The sequence below is a fragment of the Mus caroli genome, chromosome 8, assembly GCF_900094665.2.
Source record: "Mus caroli chromosome 8, CAROLI_EIJ_v1.1, whole genome shotgun sequence".
NCBI classification, from domain to species: Eukaryota; Metazoa; Chordata; class Mammalia; order Rodentia; family Muridae; genus Mus; species Mus caroli.
The window spans coordinates 64,679,867-64,698,738 of record NC_034577.1 but is presented as its reverse complement, the minus strand read 5'-3'; the positions used below and the strand labels follow the sequence as shown (position 1 = coordinate 64,698,738).

At 47.8% G+C, this 18,872-nt stretch overlaps 1 protein-coding gene across 2 annotated transcripts in view; it reads right to left on the bottom strand.

Annotated features, from left to right (window-relative positions):
* The window catches only part of Nwd1 (NACHT and WD repeat domain containing 1), a 64,770-nt gene extending 48,676 nt beyond the window's left edge, over positions 1-16,094 (bottom strand). For both annotated transcript variants that reach the window (XM_021170706.2, XM_021170707.2), the window contains exons 1-4: positions 15,823-16,094; positions 9,130-9,215; positions 5,483-5,599; positions 351-648 (exon numbers count right to left, since the gene is read on the bottom strand). In XM_021170706.2, coding sequence (XP_021026365.1) covers positions 351-648; positions 5,483-5,599; positions 9,130-9,213 — 499 coding nt within the window. In that variant the 5' untranslated portion in view covers positions 9,214-9,215; positions 15,823-16,094. The remainder of the gene's footprint in view (positions 1-350; positions 649-5,482; positions 5,600-9,129; positions 9,216-15,822) is intronic.
* Positions 16,095-18,872: the final 2,778 nt, after the last annotated feature.

Sequence of the window (18,872 nt, the reverse complement as noted above, 5' to 3'; positions counted from 1 at the left end):
GGGAAGGGAAGGAAAGGAAAGGAAAGGAAAGGAAAGGAAAGGAAAGGAAAGGAAAGGAAAGGAAAGGAAAGGAAAGGAAAGGAAAGGAAAGGAAAGTATTGCATTCCTGAACAATTTCAGTTGCAGGCAAACTGAGATGGCGGTCACCCTGGGAGACAGGAGGGCAGAGCCAGGGGTCAAGAAGAGGGTCCTAGAGACTAACATTGGCCAAGGTTATGCAGTCTCTTGAGAGCCAAGCAGGGTTACCATTCACTGAGATGATACACTTCACTTGCGTTTGAGGTCACAGGGGACGTGTTGGCCTGGGTGTCCTGTGTTCCATGGACCTCTGGAGGTTCCTTGGGTCTCACCTGATCGATGATAGCACATCCATTGCTCCTGACTGATGAGGCCTAGCCTCCAGGCCTCCTGGGCTCCACCTCTCAGGACAGAGGTTAAGGTGGCCTCCTCGGGCCCTGGGACCACCAGTGAGCCTGAAGGCTGCAAGACGTAGGTTGGAGGAATGGTGTTGTCGTCTCTCTGGAAATGTCTGGTCACCAGCTCCAGATCTCGAGGCCTGGAGGTCAGCTGAGCTCTTAGTGCCTCCCACTCCTTTTCCTCAATCCTCCGGGGAACCGGGCAGGGGCCGTACTGGTCACCCAGGAGGGCCTGGGAGGGAGGGAGACAGAGACAGGCATGGGTTCAAATCCCACCCGACACTGAACTCTGGGACTGTGAAGGAAGCACACTAAAGGGACGACAGCTTGGTGTTCATGGTCACCTGATGGTGTGACTATTACACAAAGAAGCTGGTGTGGAGACAATCCCCACACTCAGGGTAGAGGCTGAGGTGGGAAGTGTGGGAGATTTAGGCCAATGTGGACAGCAAAGGAAGGCTGTCTCAGACAAAAGGGGAGCCTGCAACAGCTACAAGATGGAGGAGGGACGGGCATGGTGGCGCAGGCCTTTAATCCCAGCACTCAGGAGGCAGAGGCAGGCAGATTTCTGAGTTCGAGGCCAACCTGGTTTACAAAGTGAGTTCCAGGATAGCCAGGGCTTTATAGAGAAACCGTGTCTCGAAAAAAACAAAACAAAAAACCAAACAAACAAAAAAGATGGAGGAGGGGAGAAGGGGAGTAGTGACCAGGAGTACAGGGAGGAAAAGAGAGAAGATGGAGGAGGAAGAACACATAGGACGGGAGGAGAGGAGCGAGAAACACCCAAAAGTAGTAGTTCACACAGGCCAGTGTGTGATTGCCTGCACATGCTCCTGTGCATGCACGTGTGTCTGTGCACTTGTGGAGGGGTTCACGTGTACACGCTAGCCCCTGCCTCAGCCTTCTGAGCAGCTGAGCAGAAAAGCCCAGGCCACCAATCCTGGGTCTCTTTTGGCCTCACAGGAACAAGATAGCCAAAGGAAGGCCTTCCAGCCTCACAGGGGAAGTTTGGGGCAAAAGCCCTCATTCATTTGGGTTAGTGTGGTGGGAGCTAGAGAGGTGTTGGGAGCCATCACCAGGAGTCCTTGATACTGGAGCCCAGAGAGGCCCAGCCTCTAAAGGAGCCTGGGGAGTCTGGGGCCTGCTAATGAGTTATTTACCACAGAACCTTCTCTCCAGGGCACCAGTGTGGGTCTGATTTTCATGGAAAGTTCTGTTAACAATAGTGGCAGTGACAGACAGGCTCTGGGGGCAGAGAGGGCAATGCTGGAGGGGAAGTCAGTAGAGCTCAGCTGTGCAGCCACAGGGCTCGAAGTTTCCAGACTGGTGGCATGGACATGAAGGAGGTCTGAGGACAATCCCTCCCCCATGCGGAGGGAGCTTTCCCCAGCCAGCAGTGTTGGCTGAGAGTTAGCTCCCCTTGAGGAGGGTTGTTTATCAGGGCTTTTGAGATGGCTCAGTGAGTAAAGGCATTTGCCACAGACCCAGACAGCTGAGTTTAATCCCTGGAACCCACAAGGTGGAAGAAGAGAGCCACTCTTGCAAGTTGTTCTCCGACTTCCACATTCAAGCCAAGGCCTGGGCTCCATGCGCATACATACACGCATGCATACATATATACATGCATGCATATATACACACATACATACACACACACATACCCAGAACTGGACAGACTAGTGGAATAGGCCTACCATCCCTGCACTCCAAAGTTGGGGGCAGGAGGATTGGAGGACTGAGTTAATGACTAGCTTTAGCTACACGGTAAGCTTGAAGCCATCCTGGACTACCTAAGAACCCTTCTCAAAAGGGAAAACAAAGCCCAGTTCTCCTTTGAAACTCAACATGATTATTAGGTCTTTGGGAAAATAAACTTAGGAGCATAGAAAAAGAACTGAGAAGTGGGGTTACAAACTCGAGGGCCGTGTGTGTGTGTGTGTGTGTGTGTGTGTGTGTGTGTGTGTGTGAGAGAGAGAGAGAGAGAGAGAGAGAGAGAGAGAGAGAGAGAGAGAGAGACTTTTAGTCCTCCCTCTAGTACTTAAATGGTGATTATGGACTATTGTGTGTGCAGTACCCACAAAGGCCAGGAGAGGGAGTCAGATTCCCCAGGAGCTGGAGTTACTAGCATATATGAGCCACCTGATGTGGGTGCTGGATCTTCTGTGATTACAGCAGGAGGTCCTAACTTCTGAACCATCTCTCCAGCCCATAGTTTATCTCTTGAGACAGCACCACTCCAAGAACCCAGAGCTCATCAATTGCCTAATTTGGCTGTCAGTGAGCTCCAGAGATCCATCTGTCTTTGCCTTCTAGATGCTCGGGATCTGAACTCAGGGCCTCAGACTTTCACACCAGACATATTACACACTGGGCTGAGGAAATAATTTAAAGCAGTAATAATTAAAACATACTGGGCTGGAGAGATGGCTCAGCAGCTGAGAGCACTCGCTGCTCTCCTAGAGGTCCTGAGTTCAATTCCCAGCACTCACATGTTGGTGCAGAACTATCTGTAATGGGATCAGATGGCTTCTTCTGTCATTTGCATTCATACATGAAAACTGAACATTCATATAAATAAATAAATAATTAATTAAAAAAAATCATACTGGGGCTGGAGAGATGGCTCAGCTGTTAAGAGCACTGACTGCTCTTCCAAAGGTCCTGAGTTCAATTCCCAGCAACCACATGGTGGCTCACAACCATCTGTAATAGAATCTGATGCGCTCTTCTGATATGTCTAAAAACAGCTACAGTGTACTCATATAAATATAATAAATAAATAAATAAATCTTTAAAAAACACCAAAATGTACTGGTAGCCACGTGCAAAGAGGAGGCTAGGACATTAAATGACATGTGCTGTCATTAAAAGATAGCACATGCTGGGCTGTGATGGGGATGCCTTTAGTCCCAGCACCTGGGAGGCAGAGGCAAGTGGAGGCCAGCCTGGTCTAAAGAGTGAATTCTAGGACAGCCAGGGCTACACAGAGACACCCTGTGAACACATTGGTAGAGGAATGAAGCCTCAGGTTTGTTTTATTTATTTATTTATTTATTTATTTATTTATTTATTATTCATCTTGAGATGAGGTCTCATCATGTTGCCCAGGCTGGCCTCCAACTCATGGGCTTAAATGAGACATCTCATCACTGAGGAGGAGTGGGAAGGACGCTGTCTTCTGGACATGACATGGCTGTTGAACAAATTAACTAGAACAGCTGTGGTTACCTACACATGGCCAAGACAAATGAAATCCAGTACAAGGGGTGTCCTGAGGCCCACCCCAGTCTGAGGACCTATTGGCAGCTGAAGGATGCTAGGGGACAGAGAGTCACTTTATCTCAAGGGTGGGACCACAGACAGGCTGCTCAGCTCTGGGATGGCTATATACCATGTGCATTCCACCAGCATTAATTTGACTCAATGGATTAAAAAAAAAAGACATGAAGGTGTGCAGGGAGGTCTAGGGAGAAGGTAGAGCAAGTTGGGGATGGCTTTGATCAAGACAAAGTGTGATGGTATGAAACTGTCAAAGAAGTCATTTTTTAAAAAGTGTTCTTTTGCAGGGCGGTGGTGGCGCACGCCTTTAATCCCAGCACTTGGAGGCAGAGGCAGGTGGATTTCTGAGTTTGAGACCAGCCTGGTCTACAGAGTGAGTTCCAAGACAGCCAGGACTACACAGAGAAATCCTGTCTCAACCCCCCCACCCCAAAATGTTCTTTTAAAAAAGGCTTGTGGGTTCAAACAGTCCTCCTGTTTCAGCCTCCCAAGTAGTTGAGATGACAGATGTATGGATGGAGGAGCAGACATACAGCCTAGTTTTTTTCTGTTTTGTTCTTAAAAAAAAAAAAAGATTTGTTTATTATATGTGAGTACACTGTAGGTGTTTTCAAACATACTAGAAGAGGGCATCAGATCTCCTAACCAATGGTTGTGAGCCACCCTGTGGTTGGTGGGATTTGAACTCAGGACCTTTGGAAGAGCAGTCAGTGCTCTTAACTTCTGAGCCATCTCTCCAGACCCCAGTTCTCCAACTCTTCCAGTTCTTTTAGGAAGACTTACTCTCTGAGGCAGCCTATAGAATATTCTAGAAATCTTGGTGAATTCTAGTCCATGCTATCATTACTCACCATGATCAAGACAATATGAATAGAGCTGCACAGGGTTTTGCTGTGGAGTTTTTAAATTCTTGGTGTCCGTGTCTGTGAGTGGGCACGCTCACATGAACGCAGTGCCCACAGAGGCCAGAAGAGGGCATAGATACCCAGGAGCTGGAGTTAATGGACACTTGTACGCAGCCAGACTGGGAAATGAGCTGGGGTCCTCTACAAGAACAGCACAGGCTGCTGAGTCTGGGGTATTTTCGTTTGTTTTGTTTTGTTTCAAAGCAGGGTCTCACTATGTATTCCTGTCTGTCTGGAACTCACACTGTAGACTAGGCTGGCCTCAAACTCACAGAGTCCCAAGTGCTGGTACTGCCCAGCTTGATGTGTGTGTGTGTGTGTGTGTGTGTGTGTGTGTGTGTTTTAATTTTCACTTTTTGAGACAGGGTCTGGAACTAGGTAGCCAAAGAAAACCTTAAACTCCTGATCTACCTCCTGAGTGCTGGAATCACAGGCCTAGTCTTTCACCAGTTCGGGGATTATTTTGGTGACAGAGTGACTTACAGGTGTGTGTACGAGTGGACTCCCTGTTCCAGACCAACAGAAACATGGAGACAAAGAAAACAAACTCCCAAGAATACCGGTTTCTACTTTCTCTAGTGTTTCCCGGAACCCCCCAAATTTCACAAATGTAAAGTGGACCAGATTCGAAGAGTGAAGGAGGCTTCAGATGGACCTGAAAGATTCCCTCCCAAGTCAGCCTTGTGCTCTCCAGTTCACTTACTGCTGCATTTGATTACTAATGCCTGGTGCTACTTCTGAGCCAAATAGGAGTACTGTTACAGTCATGACTAGTCTTTGAGGATTGGGATGTTAGCTCTTTTGTTTGGTTTGCTGTCGGGGACCACATTCTGGTGATGGAAAAAAGAGTAAGGACGACTCCACCTACCCTGACACACTCACCACAAAAGCTGGTCCTATGGATGTTTTCTGACAGCGCTCCAGTTCTTCTAAGCAGAGTTCCGTGGTCAGGTAGTCAGTGGCCTGCGTATTCGGAATACCCCACCTCAGATCAACCACCTGGGAATCAGAAGGATGAGTTTTCTGATGAGTGATTTTTGGTTTTCAGTTTCATTTGACTGAAGAATAGTATCTTCAGATCAGTTTTGCAGCATTTCTCCTCTAAGGATATTCTAGATTAGACAAATGTGAAGCTAGGGATGTGGGTAAGTGTTAGATTGCTTGCCTAGCATCTCCAGTAAGGGGCTGAGAGTATGGTCTGTGGCAGCTGGTTTGCATAATGCACACAACCCTTAGATTCCATTTTGTACCAAAATAAAAGAACAGAAGTAGCTCTCCCCTTTATCCCAGCACTCAGGAAAGAGGCAGAGGCAGGCTGATTTCCATGAGTTTGAGTCCAGCCTGGTCTACAGAGCAAGTTCAGGATAGCCAGAGCTACACAGAGAGACCCCGACTCAAAAATAAATAAATAAATAAATTTGATCCAGCCTGGTCTACAAAGTGAGCTCCAGGACAGCCAGAGATACACAGAGAAACCCTGTCTCAAAAAACTGAAGGAAAAAAAATTCAAAAAAGAAAAATGATGGACCCAAACTAAGGAGCCTTCTTTGGGTATCTCCCAGGATCCCCAGTGGTCTCTGTCTCAGGCCACAGTCATGAACTGCAAGGAAAGTTCCCTGGGGTCCTGATGCTGAGACAAGAAGGAGGATTTTGAGTTCAAGGCCCATCTGTCTCAAGGGAATAGGAAAGAGAAGAAGAGGGGGAGGAAGGGAGGGAAGGAGGGAGGGAGGGAGGGAGGGAGGGAGGGAGGGAAGGAGGGAGGAAGGGAGGGAGAGAGGGGGGGAAGGGGTTACTTAAAACCAAGTTTGGAGGGTTGGAAGGGCTGTCTTAGAGGTGGGGAGCTGTGGTGGTTTGAATATGCTTGGCCCTGGGAAGTGTGGCCTTGTTGGAGTAGGTGTGTCACTGTGGAGATGGGCTCTGCGACCCTTCTCCTAGCTGCCTGGAAGAGAGTCTCTTCTGGTTGCCTTTGAATCAAGATGCAAAACTTAGCTCCTCCAGCACCATAATGCTGCCATGCCTCCCACCATGGTGATAGTGGACTGAACCTCTGAACCTGTAAGTCAGCCCTAATTAAACTCTGTCCTTATAAGAGTTGCCTTGGTCCTGGTGTCTGCTCACAGCAATGGAACCTAACCAAGGAAGAAGCATTTGCTGCTCCTTCAGAGAGCTGAGTTCAGTCCTCAGAGCTGCACTAAGCAGCTCACAAATCTCACAACAGCCTGGAACCCTAGGTCTGGGAATCCAAAACTTTTTTCCATTCCACAGACACCTGCACACATGTGAAACCAGACGCCCGCCTTGTTTGGTAGAGTGCTTGCCCAGCATACACAAAGCTGAGGGTTTGATGCCCAGTGTCTAGTGTGTGGAGACTTGGGGGCGCGGGGTGGGGGTGGGGGGTGGAGATGACAATAGGGTCACGCACTTGGAGGTAGAGGCAGGAGGATCCAGAACTAAAGGCCATCCTTAGCTACAGAGAGGTCAGTGTCAGCCTGGATTGCATGAAACTCTGTTAGAGGAAGTTGGGTGTTTTCTGCTTCATTCCTTTTAAAAGGAGAGCATGCCCAAGCTTGCTAGGAACACGCTTTGTGAGGGACGATATTGAGAACAGCAGGAAGTGACCCAGCAAATTCCCCTTAGCAACCACACATGAGGTCCACCTCTGCACACAGACTGGCAGGAAAGTGGGGGGTGGAGAGGGAGGGGTGGGGAGAGATGGAGGGTGGGAGGGATCTGGGCCGAATGGCAGCCTGCAGCACTGACCCTGTGCAGGCTGGAAACACAGGGAGACAAAGGGTACTGGGAGCTCACTCCCTTTGTAAACTCTGTAGCTCAGAGAGAAAGAAATGCTAATCAGGAACAACTAACTACAGCAATGAGAGGCTGTAGGCTTAGAGGAGCTAGGCAGGGGAGAAGCAGTGAGGGGGAAGCCTACAGAGGCAGCCCCTCCCCTTCCCCACCCCTGCTGGGCTAGTCAGGCGCTGGTGCTGTCTGCCTGGGGCACCACAGGGGTGTTAAAAGAACAAGCACAAGACTCTGGAGCCTTCCATGTGAAAGAGTCCCTTTCTGTCGCTGTTCTGTTCTGGTGGTGCTGATGATGGACTCCAGGGCCCTCACACACGTGAGGCAAATGCTCTTACACAACCACCGAGCTATACTCTCAAGTCCTGTTTACTTTATTTTACTTGTTTATTTGGAGACATTGTCTCCCTGTGTTTCCCAGGCTGGCCTTGAATTCTTGGCTCAAGCGATGCTCTTCTTGCAGAGGACTCAGGTTCTGTTCCCAGCATTCACTTGGCAGTCTGTCTATAACTCCAGTTCTAGAGAATTTGACGCCCTCATCTGGCCTCCAGAGGTACTGCACACATGCATGCAGACAAACACCCAATTGTATAAATAACATTATATTAAATCTTGTTTATAAATCGACTACGAGGCTGACGAGATGGCTCAACAGGTAAGAGCACTGACTGCTCTTCTAAGGTCCTAAGTTCAAATCCCAACAACCACGTGGTGGCTCACAACCACTTGTAATGAGATCTGACACCCTTGTCTCCAAAAAAAAAAAAAAAAAAAAAAAAAATCGACTACAGCAACTGGCTTGGTGGTATGCAGAGGGCAGGGGTGCTCACAGATACACTCTGGAAAAACCAGGGATGTTTTCACACAGAGTTATCTCCTCAGTGGAGGATGTATATACCTATTTTCCACCCAAACGGCTGGGAGTAGATGCAGTGAATAACCTGGCAAGCTTTGTTTATACCAGACTCTTCCTCCCTAGGCCTTATCTTCAACTTGGTTTCTCAGTCAATAGAACCCATCTGTAGGGGAAATGCCATCTGTACTTTATAGCCCGCTCTCTTATGCTATCTCAGTCAGAGAACACAACAGATCCTAGACCTTAAGCTATAGAACCCATATTCATGGTAGAGGTCACATATCCTTTGCCTAAAAATTTCCAATGTGGTCACACTTTATTATATGAACATTGGATTGAGATAATAGTTACTAGGAAAAAACATGTTTTGCAAAGTAACATTGTACTTAAACATATCCAAAATAAACTGAGACTCCAGAAGTTTGATGTAGCCTGGCCAAGTCTCACGGAACTGGATTTCCTTCTTGCCTCTTGAAAATCGTTTCTCTGCTGACCACAGCATTCATAGGGACCCTCACAGTGACACACACCTTTAATCCCAGCACTCAGGAGGTAGAGGCAGGTGGAGCTCTTGGACATGTAGCTCAGTCTGACAAACATACATGAAGCATAGGGATCCATCCACATCACTGCATAATCTGGGCTTGGAGGCACACACCTGTCATCCTATCACTTGGGAGGTCAACATAGGAGGGTCACAAATTCAACATCATTCTCAGCTACACAATGAGTTCAAGTCCAGCCTGGGCTAGAAGACACTTCGTCTCAGAAAACAAACAAACAAACAAACATTTTGAGTTTTGAGACCCATCGCTAAAGCACCAAACAGAAGGCAAGGGGTGGTGTGGCTTTCCAGGTGAGCAGAGATGCTTACCTCAAACGCCAAGCCGTGCCTTTGGCAGAAGCTCTGAACCTCAGGGTAGGCTGTGCACTGCAGGGCTTCTCGCTCTGTGTCCATATCTGCAAGGCACAGTCAGGAGGGTGTCAGAGAAAAGATTCCAGAAGTCTGCCTAGCCCACTACTGTGTTCTGTCTTTCATCAGAACCCTGCAATGTTGGAGTCCCCCTAAGTGTTATAAAAGGAGGAGGAAGAGGAGGAGGAGAAAAAGGACAAGGACAAGAAAGACAGGGCCAGCAAGAAGGCTCAGCAGTACAGGAGCCTGCTGCCAAACCTGCCCACCTGCACCACAGGACAGAAGGAACAGACTTCTTGAAAGTTGCCTTGTGACCTCCACATACATATTCTGTCCTGCTACACACATAACTCTCTCCACCTTAAGACACACAAAATTAATGAAATCTCAAAATGACATGGAGTCAAACCAAGGAAACCAATTGATCCACATCAGTGGAGTCACCTGTTTGAGCTCCACAAAGCACAACCGGAGCTCCCCTCAGTCCCAGCCCAGGAGAATGACCCAATATGGCATGTGGGGCAAAGGAACACTGGGAGATTTAGCCTCTGGCCCCGGCATGCAGGAGGACTTTCCATTGCTTTCCAACCCCATGCAGTGGTGTAAATTTTCACTGTGTCCCCCTTATCCGAGGGAGACTCAATTCAGTCAGGGTGGGCTCATACACTCTTGGGCCAAGAACGGGGGAGGCCCTGGGTTTTAAACCTCGTACCCCTTGTACCTCAACAAAACAAGAGAATCCACTAAACACAGCCAGGACTCTCAGCTGATCACAAGCCAGATAAACAAGGACAGTCACATGCAAATACTCGCTGATCCATTCTAGGCTCTGTTTGTAACACATTAAAGGATTATTCCCAGTTCCTCTGAAATGCAGAGTGAACCAGGTATGTTGTGTTTGCTGTGCTGACATAGAACTCATACATGAGGCAGGGCTCTACCCCAGCCCCTCACTGGGGGATTCTAGGCAGGGCTCCACCACATCCCAAAGTAACTGACTCAAACTACCTATTCAGAGTGTGACCAGAGTGTGACGTGGGAGCTGTCCAGGATGGCGTCTGGGAGCCAGCTCCTAAACACTGTTCCTTTCCCAGTCTGTCTTATCAACTTTATAGGCTGTTTGAACTGGTCATAAAATACATATCATATAGTAAATTCAGGCCAGAGCCTACGTAAGGGTGAAAGGCACATCAAGAGACACAGTAAAGTCTGAAACCAAAGACCTGCACATGGCTCCAGTGTCTGAACTTTTCAGGCATATACAGAGCTTGGGTGTGGGGACCCCAAGTTCAGTCTCAGCACTGACAAGCCAACAGATCAAAAAACACATGCAATCCATGTGACAAACAATAATGAATTCAACAGTGCTGTCAGCCAAAGGTCACACAGTCGTTACTGAAAAATTAAACATGGCTGTGATTGGTGGTGCACACCTTTAATCCTAACACTCAGAACACAGAGGCAGGCAGATCTCTGTAAGTTCAAAGCCAGCCTGGTCTACAGCCTGAGCTCCAGGACAGTCAGGGCTGCACAGAGAAACTCTGTCTCAAAAAAAAAAAAAAAAAAAAAATGGGGGGGCTGGAGAGATGGCTCAGCGGTTACGATCACTGACTGCTCTTCCGAAGGTCCTGAGTTCAAATCCCAGCAACCACATGGTGGCTCACAACCATCCGTAATGAGATCTGACACCCTCTTCTGGTGTGTCTGAAGACAGCTACAGTGTACTTAGATTATAATAATAAATAAATCTTTAAAAAAAATGTTTAAGTGAATAAATAAAATAAAAACTGGGCAGTAGAACATGCTCTACAGTGGAAGGAGAACCTGACCACACTCAGAGTTTACATCTCCTGCAACTCAAGCAGAACTGCAGGGAAGTTTTGCATTTGAAAGATCAACCAAGACGCTGGTGTCCTATGGTGTTCCATGCTCAGTAACAGTGCTGGGTGCTCAGTGACTGACTGTGCTCCATCCTCAACAACGGTGCTGCGTGTTCAGTGACAGTGCTGTGTGCTCAGTGATAGTGCTGCATGTTCAGTGACAGTGCTGGGTGCTCAGTGATAGTGCTGTGTGCTCAGTGACAGACAGGGCTGCATGTTCGGTGAATTCAGCCTGCAGTATGAACCTGACTGTAAAAGTATTTATACCTTGGAAATTGGAAGCTAATGCAGATCAGGCATTTTCATGTGTAGCTTTATTTAATGTAAAGAACAGAGTAAATACTGCCAAGGACAAAGCCATATGCAGCTAATACTGTCCCAAAGTATTTAGCTAGGTCAGAGGGCCAACATACAATTTAAAGCATAGGGGTTAGTTATTGAGATGGCTCTCAAGCCTCAAGATCCAAGTTCAATTCCCTGGACCCACCTGGTAGAAGAAGAGAAGCAACTCCTGAAAGTTATCCCTTCTGTACATAGCTCATGTGCCCCTACATACACACACGATTAAATAAATGTATAAAAATAGGGAAGGACCTAGGAATGTGGCTCAGTAGTAGAGTGCTTGCCTAACATAAACTGGATTCAATCTCTAGGACAAAAAAATCAAATAAATAAATAAACACAAAGTGAGTTCCAGGACAGCCAGGGCTATACAGAGAAACCCTGTCTTGAAAACCAAAAAAAAAAAGAAAAGAAAAGAAAAGAAAAGAAAAGAAAGAAAGAAAGAAAGAAAGAAAGAAAGAAAGAAAGAAAGAAAGAAAGAAAGAAAAAAAGAAATCTTTTCTAAAGGAAATACTTGGAAAGGAGGTTAGCAGTTTGGCTCAGTGGGAGAGCATTTGTGGGGTAGACATGAGGGCCCTTGTCTGCAGACAAGTTCTCATCGCAGTACCTGTCAAGTATGTGTGAAATGCTGGGTTCTGTCTCCAGCAACTTCCAAGCATACACAAGGCAAAACATAAAGAGCGAAGCACACAGGGCATTTCTCATGACCACTGGTTGCAGTACTAGGCCATTCACTGTGTTCAACAGTTTATTTAGTCTATGTGGTGGACAAAGAAACAGAGAGTCCAGGAGGAGCCTTGACAATGATTTTGATGTGGGTCACCAGCCCGTCTGCTCACACACATCTTTTGGAGGACACCCTGAGGCATCCCTACCACCAAGAGTGGCCATTTGTCTCAAGTCATCGCCCCATCCTTACCTGAGATGGTAGAGCTGATGAAGATGACCACAGCACTGCTGGAAGAGGGTGCTGGCAGAGAGCCTGCCTGACCCTGGAGAAGCCGCTGGCGAGTGCCAGGGCTGAGGGGCCCTACATCCATGCTTCCCATCCACCTGGATAATTCTTCCCCAGGAAAGGTCCTGAGACCCATGCACCTCACAGGAGCAGCTGAGGAGCCCTCCCAGGAGGCTGGCCAGGTACAGCCATCTGTAAGAGGGGATGTGGCCCCTTGGTTACTTGCTGCCTTGGTTACCCCTAGCTCTCCTGCAGAGATGTCCTGATGCTTGCCAGCAAGTGCTAACAGGCTGTGAGATAGAGGCTTTCCTCAGTATTGCTGGATGTTGTTGCCTCCTTCAGGCACCAGAGTAGTCTTCCAGCTTCTAAAAAAACCTTCAGTGGTCGCCATAGCAACCATGGTTGGAAACACTGGGTGCTGGAGCCTAGGGACCAGACAATCTTTCCAATACCTGGCTCCCCTGGGGCCTCTATGTAAATTGAGCCTGAGCCCAGGTGTGCAGAGGGAGTCCAAGGGATGCTGGGAGCCATGAGTACACCTGGCATTGGGAAGAGATTCCACTCCATTCCACCCTCTCTGCCCCTCTCATAAGCCAGCGTTTCACTCATAAACAGTGAAAGTTTTACAAGATAGTTGTCTCACCTGGAGCATTATGGTGACCCAGAACACATCAATGTTGGCAGACATCAGAAATAAGGAATTGGGAATAGGGGTGCCAAGAACATCAAGTGAGTGGAGGGCTTGGGGAATGGCTTAGAGGTGAAGTCCCTACCTAGAATCTCCCAGTGAAGTGCTGGGGGTATGACTCAGGGATGGACCCCATCCCTAAAATCCCCAGTGACCAGTGGTATGGATGGCATGCACAAAATCCTAGATCAGTGGTTTTTAACCTGTGGACCTCCACTCCCTTGACAGTCAAACGACAGCTTCACAGGGATTGTCTAAGATCATCAGAAAAGACAGTAGCAAAAATAGTTATAAAGTAACAATGATGATAATTTTATGGTTGGGAATCACCACAATATAAAGAACTGTATTAAAGGATTACAGCCTTACTGTCTCCTGAGAGGCCCTGCCGGAGCCAACCATTGGACTAAACACTGGGAGTTTAGTCCAACAGAGGAGCTGGAAAAAGGACTGAAGGAGTAGAAGGGATTTGCAACCCCAGAGGAAGAACAATATCAACCAACCAGACGCCCCCAGAGTTCCCAGGGACTAAGCTATCAACAAAGGAGTACACATGGCTCCAGCTGCATACATTGCAGAGGATGGACTTGTCATGTATCAATGGGAGGAGAGGCTCTTGGTCCTTTGAAGGCTCGATAGATGCCTCAGTGTAGGGGAATCGAGGGTGGGAGGTGAGAGTGGGTGGGTGGGTGGAGGAACACCCTCATAGAAGCAGTGAGATGGGATGGGAGTTTCCCGGAGGGGAAAAACAGGGAAAGGGGATAACATTTGAAATGCAAATAGAGAACAGATCCAATAAAAAAGAATAAAAAAAATAACATCTGAGCTACAGCTGAAAAAAAAAGGATTACAGACTTAAGGTTGAGAATAGCTGGCCTAGATTAACTCTCAATGCAGATATGGAGAATTGGGAAGGAGAATGGAGAAGAAAAAAGAGGGAGGAAACCTCCCTGGCTGTGTCTGACGCCCCCCACTTCGCAGTCTTATCGACTCCAGTGACAGACATAGAATGAGCCTGTGTGTCGTCTCATGCAGCATAAGCGCTGACTCCTGCATTGTCTTCTTGGAGTGTGGAAGCCTCAAGCCTCCTGGTTCAGGCCTCAGCTCTGTCTTCTGTGAATTGAGAGCAAAAACCCCTCAGGACCCCTACCCCACAAGAAATCTGTCAGGCAGCATCATGGATCAACAGGAGAATGAATGTGGGTAGCACATGGCAGGAATATGAGCTAGGCACTGAAGACACACAGACTGTCAAGGCCCTGCACAGGGAGTGAGTGCTTGCTGGGCAGTGAGAGAGATGCAGATATATAGAGATAAATAGATAGATGCACTGTATTATGTTGTCTTTTACATGAAATATTAATATGTTAAAGGAATGGTTTGGTCGTACATCCCTGTGACCCCAGCACTCTGGAGGGTGAGGCAGAAAGGTCGTGAGTCACACATCAGCCCAGGTTCTAGCAACACTCTGAGGGGTCTGGAGAGAACTGGATGCTCTTCCAGAGGACCCAGGTTGAGTTCCCAGCACTCACATGGTACCTTACATGGAACCACCTATAACTCCAATTTTAGGGATCTAGCACCTTCTTCTGGCTGGTGAGGGCACTGCACACACATGATACACAGACCAGAGGTGATGGTGGATGCCTGAGGAGGCAGAGAAAGGTGAATCTCTATGAGTCTGAGACCAGCCTGGTCTATAAAGTGAGTTTCAGAACAGCTAAGGTTGCACAGAGAGACCCTGTCTCAAAAAAAAAACTAAAAATAAAGTCAAAGGTTAAAAAGCAGAACAGAACAAAACAAAACTACAGGGCTAGCAAGATGGATCAAAAGGCAAAGGAGCTTGCAGCCAAGCCTCATGAGTTGAGCTGGTCCCTGGACCAATATGGTGCCATCCACACACAGGCTGTGTCACACTCATACACGCAAGACTGCATCATATTCATCATGTGGACAGGCACCCTTGACAATCACTTCCAAATATTTAGAGGAGGCTCAAAACATTTTGGTCTTGATCTTTACCCCAAGATCCCGGGTTGTTATGCCCTCTGACCTTGGCTTACTCAATTTCTTCATGACACTGAACCACTTTGTGAGAAGGGGTGTGGGGGAGAGTGTAACCTGACCTATTGGCCCCTAGCTGTAACCACTAAAGATAGAAATCACCACCTCCCATTGCCACCAAAGTCCACAATCAAAAATCTCTTCAGATGTCAGTGTCTCCCTGGGGGCAGGATCCCCTTGGTAAAGGTCCCCTGGCCTAAACTGGACATGGTGGCACACACCTGTAAGCACATGGGGTGCTTGCCTAGCATGGGAATCAGAAGATGAAGGCAAGAGGATCAGGAGTTCCAAGTCATCCTTATTTATATACGTGGTGAGTTCAAGGCCAGTATGGATTTCATGAGACAACCCCATAGACACCAAGTGGGTAGGGAATGGGCAGCACTCAGGCTATGTATGCCAGAGAAGCTATTGTTCCACACCAGCCTGGGTCAGCAGAGCAAATGGAGACCAGCCTGGACTATAGGAGATCCTGCCTCAAAAAAGGCAGAAGATGTGAGGAGAGGGAGGAGAAGAAAAAGGAGGAAGAGGAGGAAGAGGCAGAAGAAGGGAAGGTGGAGGGGGGGGGCTGTCTGTACTTTATCTCGGTCCTTTGCACATGCTAAACTAAATCTTTCCTATTCTCATTTCAGTTTAAATGCTACCTCTTCTGAGGGTCCTTGATTCGATGTGTCCTTTCAACCAACTCCCCATGGGGCCCACCCCGTATTCTGTGCCATACTCACCCTCAGCTCCCAAGGCTCTCCATGTTCAGTGTCTGCTCCCTGGGAAGTGTGGGACCCACAGGTGCATAAATCCTGAAAACAATGCGTCAGCATGCCCAGCACACAGTAGGGGCTCACTGACAAATCTTGAACTCAGTGAGTGCTTGGGCAGCTTCCCATCATTTTGGCTCCTGTATGTTAACTGCAAACACCTCAGCAAGAATGAGGCATCTTCCGCACGTCCAAGAAGCCCGCTTCCCTCTTGCTGCCATGGAGGGCGTCATTTGGAAGTCTCTAGGAGAAGCGGGTGAAAGAAGGAAGTTCCTGGGCCCAGAGCCACAGCGGAAACAAGGCTCTGCCTCTCTTGGTAACTTTTGTCTTAGGTACTTTCTATTCACCCAGCTGAGTTCTCCCAGCAAGTGGGATAAAAGAAAGGAACTGGCTGTGTTGCAGCCCAGGCTGGGCACCCGGCCAGACCCGGAGGTTAACTGTTGTGTGCCAGGCTTGACAGTTCACAGCAGCCAAGCTGTCAGTGGGGGTGGTGCATGATGCAGTCTGGTCCACATCTGCTGCTGGCTGTCATGCCATCCCATGGTCATAGGAAATGTGCTTCAGCACTGGATTCAGGTCAGAGGTTAAAAGCGATTGTTGCTCTTCCTGACTACCTGTGTTCTGTACTGAGCTACATTGGATGTGACTCACAACCACTTGTACCTCCAATCCATCAGTGAGGGAACTCAAGGCAGGAACTGAAGCAGAGGCCATAGAGGGTGCTGCATACTGGTTTGCTCCCCAGGTCTTGCTCAGCCTGCTTCCTTAGACATCCAAGGATCACCTGCCCAGGGGCACCACCCATAGTGAGCTGGGACCTCCCACATCAATCACTAAGAAAATACAAAAATACAGCTGTCTAATTTGACTTAAGACCCACTCAACAGGAAGGAGATTAAACTGGTACTGGAAACCTAGCCAGGTTCTCAGAGTTAGTAAGGTCAGGGATCTTAGAAAAGAATCTACTACCACCACTTTGCTAAATTAGCATAGTCTCTGACTTCGTTCTACCTTAGACCCACGGATAAGTGCAGCTCCCACCCCTCATCACTAAGCCTCTTTACAGAAAATAGAGCCCATCACAGCAAGCCACCACTGGCTGGACAATTCAGAGATCAGGAGATGGTGGGAACCAGCCCCAGTAGATACATCCAGTCACAGCTCTTGCATCTGTGGCTTGGGGAACATCTGCAAAGAGGCAACAGGAAGATTAGAACAGAAGAGCCAGAATAGCAGAAAGTCTGCTGTGAAACGGTCTCCCTAGAAATGGCTCCATAAACAAGACAAGAACAAGGTCAAGGTCAATAGACATGTTCATCTGGAAGTGAGAAAACTTTATGGAGCCCCTCTCCTAGACAAAGAACTACAGGCAACTAAAGACAGCTGCAAGAGAGAAAGCTAGCCTCTCCCAGGGATAAGGACCATCACTGCTTTTCCAATGCAGTGTGATCAGCTCTGAAACCATCCACACACAAACAACAGAAACAGGCTCAGCACGTTGTAGTCAGATATGTGATCTGGTCACACACATATGTATGTAACAATACTAACCACAGCTGGAGAGATGGCTCAGCGATTAAAAGCACTGACTGCTCGTCCAGAGGTCCTGAGTTCAATTCCCAGCAACCACATGGTGGCTCTCAACCATCTGTAATGGGATCTGATGCCCTCTTCTGATGTGTCTGAAGACAGCTACAGTGTACTCATATACATAAAATAAATAAATGTTTTTTTAAAAGCCACACACCCCCTCCAGCCCCAGAGATGGTTTCTCTGTGTAGCTCTGACTGTCCTGGAACGTGCTCTGCATACCAGGTTGACCTCGAACTCAGATATCCACCTGCCTCTGCCTCCCAAGTGTTAGGATTAAAAGCATGTGAACACATTTTGCTTACATATGCTTGAGACAGGTTCATGTAGCTGGACTGGCCTTGAATTCATCCTCCCGCCTCTCTGCTTTGCTGCTAGATGGCAGATGAGCAGCATTTGGGGAACAATTAGGTCTTTGGTTCTTACAGTGGTTTATAGTTTACTAGGCTCCAGGGCATTTCTGTGTGCCTTCAGTCATCTCCTGCAAGCCTAACACCATCCCCACCTTGTGGGAAAGGCATCAAGGCTGAGTGACATCAAGGCACAGTTGGCTGCTGAGCAGGGAAGCCAGTGTGCTGTGCTCCACACTAGCATGGCAGTGACGCCCTCTGGAGTTGACTTTGGGAACTATGCACAAACAGGTACAGCTCCTTGTTCCAGATCCCACTGAGGTTCAGGAAGGAAGAGGCACACCATCAAGCTTGCACATTTGAGGGGATGACAGTTTTCTGCTACCCCTGAAGTCCCGAAGCAGAGTATGGTGTCGCATGCCTTTAATCCCATCACTTAATCTTGGGCAGAAGCAGACTAATCTCTGTGAGTTCAAAGACAGCCTGCTCTACATAGGGAGTTCCAGGTCAGCTTGGTGTACATGGTGAGACCCTGTCTCAAAAAATAAATTAAAAAAATTAGCTGGGGTCATAGCACAGGCACGAGTAATAAGTGTGACCTTCTGAACTGAGAAGCATCCACACAGCAGAGAACAAACTCACCTGGCCAAACTGGCAGCCACAGAAGGGGAATCAGAGAGGGCCAATATTCAAAATATATGAAGATCAAAAAATCTAGATATCAAGAAAACAAATAACCAATTTTAAAAATGGGGTAAAAATCTAAACAGAGAATTCTTGACAGAGGAATCTCAAACAGCTGAGAAACACTTAAAGAAATGTTCAACATCTTTAGTCAGGGAAATGCAACAAAACGACTCTGAGATTCCATCTTACACCTGTCCAAATGGCTAAGATTGACAACACCAGTGACAGCTCATACTGACAAGGATGGGGAACAAGGAGAACACTCCTTCATTACTGGAGTGCAAACTAATATAGCCTCTATGGAAATCAATATAGTGGGTTCTCAGAAAATGCATAATCCATCTACCTCAATACCTAGCTATACCACCCTTGTGCATATACCCAACGGCTGCT